The 12,411-nt window shown below is 38.8% G+C and overlaps 1 protein-coding gene across 3 annotated transcripts in view; it reads right to left on the reverse strand.

The window, feature by feature from the left end:
- Positions 1-12,411, reverse strand: part of SP1 (Sp1 transcription factor) — a 44,890-nt gene that overhangs the window by 11,789 nt on the left and 20,690 nt on the right. For all 3 annotated transcript variants that reach the window (XM_019960460.2, XM_019960458.2, XM_019960459.2), the window contains exons 4-5: positions 3,110-3,278; positions 158-357 (exon numbers count right to left, since the gene is read on the reverse strand). In XM_019960460.2, coding sequence (XP_019816019.1) covers positions 158-357; positions 3,110-3,278 — 369 coding nt within the window. The remainder of the gene's footprint in view (positions 1-157; positions 358-3,109; positions 3,279-12,411) is intronic.

Below are 12,411 nucleotides of genomic sequence, written 5' to 3' on the forward strand. Positions count from 1 at the left end.
ATTTCTTAAGGGTTTTCAGATTAACTCCAATGCCATTTATGATCCATACATTCAATTTCAAACATAAGTTGCTCAGAAATTTTAGTTACTTCCGAGGTATATTTTGTCTTTTCGTTCTGGTCCATTACTACCTCTCCCTTCCCAAGCTCCCGCTCACCTGTGTGTGTGCGTTTGTGCCTCTGTAACTCATCTGAACGTGTGAAGCGTTTCCCACAGAATGACCAGGTACACATGAAAGGCCTCTCGCCCGTATGCCAGCGCAAGTGTGCCCGTAGGTGTGAGGTCTTGCCATATACTTTGCCACAGCCTTGCATGTGACAAATGTGCTGTTTCTTCTTGCCAGGATCCCCAGAGCCCCTGGAAGTGAAAACACAATTATTCTTTGTTCATTTTAGAGACAAAAATTAGAGTCATAAAATATCCATAGTAATTACTGGACCCATTCAAAACTAATCCAAGTTTTTATTTAAAAAAAAAAAAACAAGGAATCTGCCTGTCAACTTAGGAGACGTAGGTTCAATACCTGTTCCGGGAAGATCCCACATGCCATGGAGCAACTAAGTCTGTGCCACAACTACTGAGCCTGTGCTCTAGAGCCCAGGAGTCGCAACTATTGAAGTCTGCGGGCCCTACAGCCCGTGCTCTGCAACGAGAAGCCACTGCAATGAGAAGCCGGTGCACCACAACAAAGAGTAGCCCCCAATCACGACAAAAAAAAGCCCACAGAGCAACAAAGACCTAGTGTAGCTATAAATAAATAAACATCAAAATGTGCACTTAGATATGTGAAGCTTACAAAAAGAAAAAAGATTTCTCAAGACACACACGCACACAAATGCCTTCATTTTATTTTTTTTGATTTGTTTATGGCATGCGGCATCTTAGTCCCTGGATCAGGGACCAAACTTGTGCCCTCTGCAGTGAACGTGCAGAGTCTTAACTACAGGACCACCAGGGAATTCCCAAAAGCCTTCACTTTTAGTATCAACAGCTAAATCTTTATAGTCAGTTCCAATGTGTGATGTCATTTTCAAGGTGACCTGTGAAATCTATGAGGCATTTTCCTGTATTTTTCTGGACGTTAAGTCTCAATACACGCATTTTCCATGGGAGCCACTGTGAATATGGTGATGTGGTGATATTTTTGACTGGGAACTTATTAGTGAACAAAGGGTCTCTCCATTAAGCATTTGGTGGAGAACTTTAAAACATAATATTTTACAACTACAAAGCTTTCCTTTCTCCAAAATAAAGGTCAAGAGCCAAAAGGTAAAGATTAAAAGCTGAAAAGATAAAGTACTATGAGAGACATCAGTGGAAGAAGATGGGATGGAAAAAAGTTAAAAGAGGGGAAATAAGGACCGTTAACTAATTCAAGGTATGTTTAAAAAAAAAAAATTCCCTATATGGAGCAAATCCTAAGCTCTTCTCAGGAAATCAGTTCTGAAATGTTTTGCCAAACCAATTTGTACCATGTGTGATCCATTAGTGGGCACTATGGAGATTTCCAAAAGAGATTTGCCTTGGGTTTTAACAGCACACATTAGCAGAGGAGCAGGAAAAAAAAAACAGAAATGAAATCACACTTAGGTGGAAATCATAGAATTTCCTTCAAAAACTTAAATCCACTTGAAGCTTTTTGAGAGGGAAACTCTACTGTACTCAAGAGCTTTTTTTCCCCTTTTAATTAATTTTTGGGGGATGCTATGCAGCATGTAGGATCTTAGTTCCCCGACCAGGGATCGAACCCATGCTCCCTACAATGTAAGTGTGGAACCTTAACCACTGGACCACTTGGGAAGTCCATGTACTCAAGTGTTTTTGATTCAGGTTTTTCCCATAATGTAGGGTAACCTACAAAGAATTCAAATTGTTTTTTTGTTTTGGTACATTTCTTATTTTTGTGCTTATTTTTTTCTTAAGTTCTTTTAAAAAAAATTTTAATTTATTTACTTTGGCTGTGCTGGCTCTTCATTGCTATGTGGAGGTTCTCTAGCTGCAATGAGTTTTTTTTATTGCAGGGCATGGGGCTCAAGGGCACAGGCTCAACAGCTGTGGCACCCGAGCTTAGTTGCTCTGCAGCATGTGGGATCTGCCCAGATCAAGAATTGAACCTGTGTCTCCTGCATTGGCAGGCAGATCCTTTACCACTGAGCCACCAGGGAAACTCTGTGCATATTATTATTATTATTATTTTAGTATTTATTTATTTATTCAGCTGTGTCAGGTCTTAGCTGCAGCATGTAGGATCTTTCATTGTGACCCATGGACTCTCTAGTTGTAGCATGTAAGCACAGTTGCTCGGCAGCACATGGGACCTAAGTTACCTGACCAGGAATCAAGCTGAGTCCCCTGCGCTGCAAGGCAGATTCTTAACCACTGGATCGCCAGGGAAGTCCCCTGTGCTTATTTTTAATGGGGCAAAACTTTAACAGACTTTTTTCAAAGGTAATTAAAAACCTATATGACTTTCTAGTCTCTTTCAAAGTCAGTGACTTGAAGAAAAAGGAAATAACCTGGAACTCTTCAGAGATAATATTGTATAGGCAGTACACTAATGCGAAAATCTATCAGAAGTCTGTTTTGTAGAAGATATTAGATTATTTGATTGAAGAATTTTCTACCCAGAATAAGTAGTTTTATCTATTTTGAGGGGAAAAAAAAAGAAACTCATGATTTTCACACAGTCACTGTAAAATAATCATTACAGTAGGTATGTTTCCATTTCTTTGCCAGGCTGTTTTATATCTTGTTAAAACCATCTCACCAATAGAATTTTTTTAAAGAATAAAAACAAACAAACAAACATCTCAAAACAGACATAAAGTAACAATCATTTGACCATTTGGCTCCATCTGACTTCCTTGTCTCTAACAGAAAGCAGGCATCTCTGAAGGTCCAAGGTCTAAGAGTTGATGAAAAGGACCAGAGTTGGAACCAAGACCATATGTGACCTAATCAAATGCACTGTACTATCTCTGATCCCTGTGTAACCCTGCCAAGTCTTAAAGTTAAAACAAAACAAACAAAAAACCCCACTTATTTTTACCTCCTAATCTACTAATTTTTCATCCTTACACTCTTAAAGAGACCGGCTGAATCAACTTACCTTCCTTCACTGTCTTTACAGTAGGGGCAGGTGCATGCTTCCCGCCGGGTCCTCCGACCAGCTTGGGGTTGGGGATCTGGGCTGTTCTCTCCTTCTTCTCCACCTGTTGGGTCATCATGTATTCCATCACCACCAGCCCCATGGAGGCCAAGCTGAGCTCCATGATCACCTGAAATTAAGAGAGTACAAGGGTCAAGGTGGGAAGGTCATCACAGCCACAGTGACCCTTGACTTTTACAGCACCATTTCTTCAAAACTTTGAAGTCACCTTCACTGATATTGCCTGTACTTGAAATCTCAAAAATCAGCACTACAGAGACAAAGAAACAATAAGTATATGAAAACATGCTCATTCTCAAATTTTAAAACACAATTCTATTTGACTTTTATGATTGTTTTAACCTACCAGGTTAAAAAGTTAAAACTCTAACAAGGCACAGCATCGGCAAAGATACAGGGCTTCCCAGATGGCTCAGTGGCAGGTGGTGAAAATTAGTGCGACCTTTAATATTTTTTTTTTTTTTTGGGGGGGTGGTGCACCTGAGCTGTGTAGCTTGTGGGATCTTAGTTTCCCAACCAGGGACTGAACTTGTGCCCTTGGCAGTGAAAGTGCAGAGTCCTAAGCACTGGACTGCCAGGGAACTCCCTGTATGACCTTTTTGAAGGCCAATTTGGCAATATCATTAAAAATTTAAGTGCACATCTTCAAAGAAATTTCACTTTCAATCACAATGTCCTATGGATATATTCATGAGAACATAAACATAAGTGACAGTAAAGTTTTCTGTAGCCTTGTAACAAAAAACTGGGAAAAAATCAAAAGGTACACCACTGCTGAACTAGTTAAGTAAATTACAATAAACTTATGTGGACTACTATATATGCATTAAAAAGAATGAGATAAAGTTACATACTGTTATAGAAAGAGGTTACAACAAATCTCTTACTCATTCCCAGAGCTAATGTCTTATGGAACCAACAAAATGGAAGTGACTAAAAATAAGACTTTACGGGACTCTAAACTAGAAACTATTCAAAACCAGAAAGGGGAAATTTCCTGAAATGAGCAAAAAATTGTTCTGAATATTCAGCAGGAAACAGTACATGCATATTATAAATTTTGATACACAGAGAAAAACCAAAGAGCTGAGATCAAAGTTAATTCTTTTTTTTTTGGCCATGTGGAGCAGCATGTGGGATCTTAGTTCCCTAGCCAGGGATCAAACCCAAGCCCCCTGCAGCAGAAATACAGAGTCTTAACCACTAGACCACCAGGAAAGTCCTCAAAGTTAATTCTTCGTAGCTAGCTATATACATGCCAGAAGGTTTTGGTTTGGGATTAGATGCTTTTCAGAATGCACACACAAAAAAGAAAACACCATACATACATTCTGTTACTTGATTTCATTTCCTTTTAAAGATAAATTTGTCTTAAATTCACTATAATTTCTCTCCTGGTAAAATTAAAATAGATAAATTCTACAAAGTTCCAGGACAGTGTTTTTCAAGCTTTTCAAACTTGCAACATACAATAAAAATATATATATTTGACAATGTAATCTAGTACATATATATATAATTGAAAGAGTTTCACAAAAGTGTCTATCCTTATGCTAAGCAGTGTATTCTGAAATTTTCTAGACTCTATTTTTTTTTTCCCTTAATGCTGGTCATGACCCAGTATATTGATTTTATGAGTTACTAATGGGTCTCATCTGTCATTTTCAAACACTGTTCTAGGCCAATAGACAGAAGCAATGGTTTAAAGGAATAGCTAACATTCTTCTCCAGCTTTCAAATCTACCATCAATAAGCATTCACCTATGAAAGCATTTTGCAAATAAGTTAAAAACTCTATATCCATACTTAAGATTCTAATAAATGGAGAGTGTTGAACTGCCCTGCTTCATCTATTTTATAAAGAAGGAAACTAAATAAATGGGGTAGAAACTAAATAAATAAACATCTAGAAACCCAGGCTCTTGACTTCTGTACCTCATTTCAACTCTGTTCTGCCGATCAGCATAATCTGAGTCACGCGCCTTATGAGCAGCCCTCCCTGTGCTCTGTTTCTCACTCTAGCACTTCCAGCACAGCCTATCATAGCAAAATAAATGTAATTTGAAAATTTTGAGATTTCCATGATACTGGCAGAATGAAAACTGGGAAGTACTGGAGCACAAGTTAAGAACCAGTTTAGAAATATGACAGACCCTAGAAATGAGTGCCTGCACTACGATTAGCTTTTTTGGTAACGATTAAATAACTTCTCTAGTTATCAATTTCCCCATCAGTAAAACTGGGATGAAACATGACAGATCTCATAAAGTTACTGTGAAACACAAATACGGAAGTCGCTGAGCACAGTACAGGAAACACTGAGCTGCCACACAGCAGACATTCAGTACACACGTCAAATACTGCTAGGGAAATACCTTGTGGAAAAATGTAGGGAGAAATCATAGAACAAGACACGCCGATATTTTCATTCTGCTTAAAAATTATGTGCGGCCAAGTGGAAACTCCCCCTAGTGGGGATGGAGAATTTATCCTTTAAAATAAGCCCTAACAGCTCAGCAGATAAGGTAGGATGCTAGTTAGTACTACCAATAGTTACCTACCAAAAATTACTTCAGAAGAGACAATTATAAAACTAGTGATCCGACTATCTATAATAGGTCTTTAGAGACGATAAAATTGTGGTGCATATAAGCAAATCATCTTCTTTGATCTATTTTTCAAGCTAAACTAACTCCATTAAAATTTGAGAAGCAACTTATCAATCCTCAAAGTTCTCCCTTGCCCCAATCAACTCAAAAGAAGCAAACCTGTCTCCATTTTATTGAAACATAAGAATAATATACTTAGATATCAGAACTACTAAAACTAAATCTCTAACCCTCTTTCAATTCTTACAAAATGGACAGTCAAAAATTAATATCCTCCTGGACCCCCACAATGATTTCAAATTTTTTCAAACTAAGAAAACTGAGAATGGGGTTAGACAGAATGAACAATTTTTAATTTCATTTAACAAAAAGAAGGGATAAAATGTCAACAGAGTATCAACATCAGACCAGAATCTGTTCCCTGCCTCTTTTAATAACAGTTTTAGAATAAGAACAGTTTTATCTTAAAATGTGGTACTGGTTAGGCAATGAAATAAATTAAAGATTTTCCTTTCCATGATTAAAATAACTAGTAAACCAAAGGCACAGCTTAATGACAGTCTTGCCCAACTCAGTGGTTGCCTCTAGCATCAGTTTCTGAAATAGCCATGGCAGTTACGCACTTTTTTAGTTTCCTCAAAGTGAAGAAGTGTGCTGAAGTTATGAACTTTCAAGACCACCACATAGCAAGTCAAACACCCTATTCTTCTCTGAGAAAAAAACTTGGGTAATACTAAAATAAGATGAAATAAGAACCTTCTCAATAATTTCCAAAAGGGTGGTTCCCATACACTTCCTTATTATCTGCTTTCTGAAATGACTTTGGGAACATAGTGTTCTTTAATTCATTAAGTATTAATACAGTAAGACTAAACTTTAGAACAATACCTATATTAAGCACACACTGGGTTTTCTCAATGTTTCATTTTACACAACAGATTTAACTCAAAGAAGAATATCTCAGACCACAAAATGTTTGTGTATTTTCAGCTATGTTGAAACAGAATACTGGTAACAATACATGAGGAACAAGGTATCCAGAATAAGGCTCCAAATCAAGAAACAAAAACCTACACAGTGTAGGATTCCCTGGTGGTACAGTGTATAGGGTACATGGGTTCGATTCCTGGTCTGGAAAGACCCCACGTGCTACAGAGCAACTAAGCCAGTGTGCCCCAGCTACCGAGCCCGTGTGCTGCAAGCACAGAAGCCCGAGCGCTGCGATAGAGAGCAGCCCTCGCTCAACGCAACCAGAGAAAGCCTGAGTGCAGCAACAAAGACCGAGTGCAGCCAAAAATAAATAAATGAAAAATTTTTAAAAGAATAAAGAATGGGCACCAGAAATTTAATTTCCTTCTGTTCCAGAATGCAAGCCCTTGCTAATTCATCAGTAAGTTACGCTCTATAAAAATTCATATATATATATATATATACACACACATATATATATATCTTGCTTCTAAACTTACTTAATTACACATTAAATACTTCCTGTTACTTAATCATCATATTTTATACCCATATGCTATGCTAAGTCACTTCAGTCGTGTCGGACTCTGTGCGACCCCATAGACGGCAGCCCCTCAGGCTCCGCCGTCCCTGGGATTCTCCAGGCAAGAACACTGGAGTGGGTTGCCATTTCCTTCTCCAATGCATGAAAGTGGAAAGTAAAAGTGAAGTCGCTCAGTCGAGTCTGACTCTTCGAGACCCCATGGACCGCAGCCTACCAGGCTCCTCCGCCCATGGGATTTTCCAGGCAAGAGTACTGGAGTGGGGTGCCATTGCCTTCTCTGATTTTATACCCATAGACATGTATAAATGATAATCTATAGGGTTTCCTATATACAAACCTCCTTAAGACCTTATCCCTACAGTGCCATGTGGACTCTCTAACAGCAATCTGTAAAAATGTTTATCAAATATTTACTGTCTACTGATCCAGGTACTACACTAAGTGCTGAAGATTCAAAGAAATAGTTTTCACTGTGGAAGAGCTTGTAGTTCACTAGAGAAGAGAGAAACAGATAATTTCAAAATAACGATATAAACCTTATACTAAAAGCCATTCAAAGATTTTCCAGAACTGAAAAGGGTAATTTCTCCAGTCTAGAATTTCAGAAAAGGCCTGTTTCCTAAAGGAACCAAGATTTGGGCCAAACTTCAAAAAATGCATAGGAGTTAGCCAAGTGAAGAATGTTGGCAAGGGAAGGGTAGTTCCAGGCAAAGGGAAGACTACCAGCAGCACGAAAGAATGTAGTGGAGTGTGGGATGGTGGTGGAGGAGAGGGAGGATGTAGGTGAAGAGACGAACTTCAAAACAGATATTATTAGATGCAAGACAGATATTTAAATGACTGATTTTTTTTTAAAGGTGATGGCAGAGAGAGTATGGATAAGCACTTTCATACATCAGCCAGGGAAACAGCACGTTTCCTATATGTGTAGGGCACATTGGCAATATAGGGCATGTCTTTAAGATGTGACTAATATTTAACCCAACAAATAAGGACATGTGCCAGACACTATATTAAGCTCTGGATCGAGTTAGATATAATCCTGGCCATTGCAGAGCTTCCCAGCTTCATCATCTCACTTGGGAAGACGCAACATGAAACCAACAAGTATAATATCTGTCCTATAATGTGTATAATAAAGTGATAATAAAACACTCTATTAAGAGAAGTATTAGAGTTGGGAGGGAGAGTGTTGGAAGGGAAAAAATGGAATATACTGGTTATTCCATTTGATAATAACGAGGTAATAAAAGTCTAAAGTAGGGCAGTGGTTCCAGTAAAGAAAAAGGCATGGGTAAAAAAGTATTTAGGATTAACGGGACTTCCCAAATGGTCCAGTGATTAAGAATCCATCTTCCAATGCGGGGGATGTGGTTTTGATCCCTGGTGGAGGAGCTAAGATCCCATATGCTGGAGAACAACTAAGCCTGCACACCACAACAAAGACCCAGCACAGCCAACGATTTATTTGGGGAAAGGTCAGAGTACATAAAAATGCTCTTCACTGAAAAAAATCCAACTACGGAAAATGTCAGGCTTCCGAGGTGGCATTAGTGGTAAAGAACCTGTGTGCCAATGCAGAAGACCTGATCCCTGGGATGGGAAGATCTCCTGGAGGAGGAAATGCCAACCCACTCCAGTATTCTTGCTTGGAGAATCCTATGGACAGAGGAGTCTGGCGGGCTACAGTCCACAGGGTTGCAAAGAGTCAGACACAACTGAGGCAACTTAGCAAACACATGGAAAGAGTCATCTGAAGAGACATTCATCAAATGATTTACAACAGCAATACAAGAAACGGATTAAAATGTAAATAAACTGTTCAAGTAACCAGATGGATTACTAGGCAGTCAGCAAAATTATGATTAATTGAACTCAGAATAAATGCTTATACTATATTATTCTTTAATGATAGGGCTATATATATTACAACAACCTAGAAAAAATGCTTATGCTACATTATTACTGAACAAACCAAGAAACACATTACAGGCATACTAAGAAAGTTATGCTAGAGAAATGCATACATTAAAATTTATATCCAGTAGAGCAATTTGGGCACACCAAATCAGTGGCTGCAATGGGCAGTGCTATTAGTTTGTTTTTTTCCCTTTCTCTTTCTCATATTTTCTACAGTATAACTCTGTAACTTTTATCATTAAAAACTATACAGCAGGAAAAAAATTAGTCTATGCATCTTCTCATTTTTTGGTATATTAACAGTGTTCAGAAAGTATGAAGATAATTCCTTAGTGAAAGTTGCTCAGTCCTATGTGATTCTTTGTGACCCCATGGACTATACATTTGATGGAAATCTCCAGACCAGAATACTTGAGTGGGTAGGCATTCACTTCTCCAGGGGATCTTCCCAACCCACAGATTGAACCCAGGTCTCCTGCATTGCAGGCAGATTCTTTACCAGCTGAGCCACCAGGGAAGCCCCAGAATACTGGAGTGGGTAGCCTATCCCTTCTCCAGGGGATCTTCCCGACCCAGGAATTGAACCAGGGTCTCCTCCGTTATAGGCAGAGTCTTTACCAGCTGAGCTACCAGGGAATCCCTTAATTCCTTAAGTACAGGGCAATCTACACAAAGATGGCAAAGGCTTTCACCAGTAGGTGTCACTGTAACGAAGTGATAAGATGTTTTAAAAGCCCACCCTCCAAGGGCAGAGGCTTAAGAAACAAAGATGGGCATGGATGTGCAGTATATGCACAAATTTGAAATGCAACCATTTAAAAAACTATAATTCAGATGTCTCTCCATCAACCATCATGATTCCAAAGCTACAGATTTCCCTATTTTTCATCTCCAAGAAAACCAAGGACTTGAAAATTTGATTATTAGTAAAATACTGAAGTTCTTGTAAATTCCAAGACTTTCATCTACTTCCCATCTCTCTCAACATCATTCCATAGTGAAAACTGTTTTTCAAGACAAAGAAATGAACAAGAATTGCCTTACCTTTCCTCCCAGCTCTCACCATACTGATATCCTGGGAAAGGGGATTCACTTTAACATCCCTTCCAAACTAATTATAATTACCTATTCTTATCCAAATTGTTATGATTAAAAATTCATTTAGGGAATTCCCTGGTGGTCCAGTGGCTAAGACTCTGAGTTCCAATGCAGGGGGCCCAGGTTCCATTACTGGTCAGGGAACTAGATCCATATGCTGTATCTAAGAGTTTGCATATCTCAACCAACAGTCTAAATACCTCAACTGAAGATCCTGAATGCCTCAACGAATATGGAAGACCAAAAATTCCAAGTGCTGCAATGAAGACTTGCTGTAGCCAAGTAAACAAATTTAAAAATAAAATAAAATTCATTCAAATATATATTAATATATACCAGAGGAAAGCTGTGGAGGAGGAACATAAAGGTTAAGAGAACAAAGTTGGGAATTCCCTGGAGATCAGGGGTTTGGACTCTGTACTCTCACTGCTCAGGGCCTGGGTTCACTCCTTGGTCAAAGAACTGCAAGCGGTGCGGCACGGTGAAAAAAAATTAAGACACACTGTAGATGAACTAATGGTCCAGTGGTTAAGACCCCACACTTCCAATGCAGGGGGCACAGGTTTGATCCCTGGTCAGGGAACTAAGATCCCACACACCAAGCAGTAGAGTCAAAAAAACAAAACAAAACAGATGAACACAATTAATTCTAACTAACTGTTCATATTCAACAACTGACATTTTAAATTACTGAGAGCCTCTGATGATTAAAATTAATAAAGGCCATTACATGCACTGTACATGGTACAACTGGGCAAACCTAGGTATGACTCCTGGTTTCATCACTTTCTGCCAAGGAACTTCTCTGAGCCTTCACTGGCAAAAAGGATACTGCGATAACTACGGACATTACCTAGCACTGTTCTTGGCACTTAGGAGGTGCTCAGTAAATCACTATATATTAAGAAAATGAAAGAAAGGTTAAATGTTAATTTTAATGTTGTTTTCCTCCCATCTATACATGTACCCTTACTATCCACAGTATGTCCTTTGACTTCCCTGGTGGCCCAGACAGTAAAGCGTCTACCTACAATGCAGGAGACCCAGGTTCAACCCCTGGGTTGGGAAGATCCCCTGGAGAAGGAAATGGCAACCCACTCCAGTCTTCTTGCCTGGGAAATCCCATGGACGGAGGAGCCTGCAGTCCACGGGGCCGCAAAGAGTCGGACACGACTGAGCGTACGAGGCAAGGGAGTTATAACATCAAATTCAATCATTAGTGTTTAAAATAGCAACAATAAAATACTGTAAAGCCAAGAATAAAATGCATACTAATCTAACATTTTGTTTCTACTCGCTGGATTTACCACTGAAAAAGGATAATCATATTGAAGTCTTCAAATTATACGTAATTCATTAATTACGATTAAAACTCGCTTGGGGTTGATTAGTAATGCAAAAATAACTGTTCTGAATGCACAGTGTAGTTTTGAAAAGAAAAAGTGTGGACAAAATTTCATGTTTTCAGAAAATTTCCTAGATAAAATATAGCAAGGAGATGCTGTGTGACGATAAAAGCATGAAAGAAGGCTGAAGCAAAGCAGAGATATACACAGTAAAGAGAAGTATCTCATACTCAAATGTCCTAGAGGCTCTCGGTAACAAGACCAAATTAATTTCTCTAGTGGGTCCCGAAGAAAAATTAATAATAGTAGCTATCTACCAAGATCCCCTCGAGGAGGAAATGGCAAACCCACTCCAGTGTTCTTGCCTGGGAAATCCCATGGACAGAGAAGCCTGGCGGGCTACAGTTCATAGGGTTACAAAAGAGTGGAAGACAACGTAGCAACGAAACCACCACCACCATGTTCTAATAAAATTCCTTTTCAAAAACTTTTTATTTTATACTAGAGTATAGTTGATTAACAATGTTTTGACAGTTTCAGGTGTACAACAAAGTGATACAGTTTATATATACATGTATCTATTCTTTTTCAAATTCTTCGCCCATTTAGGTTGTTACATAATATTGAGCAGAGTTCCCTATGCTATAGAGTAGGTCCTTGGTGGTTATTTATTTCTATTGGCCGAGCCACATGGCACGTGGGAACTTATTAGTTCCCTGACCAGGGACTGAACTCACAGCCTCTACAGTGGAAACG

This window comes from Bos indicus, chromosome 5 (assembly GCF_029378745.1).
Source record: "Bos indicus isolate NIAB-ARS_2022 breed Sahiwal x Tharparkar chromosome 5, NIAB-ARS_B.indTharparkar_mat_pri_1.0, whole genome shotgun sequence".
NCBI classification, from domain to species: domain Eukaryota; kingdom Metazoa; phylum Chordata; class Mammalia; order Artiodactyla; family Bovidae; genus Bos; species Bos indicus.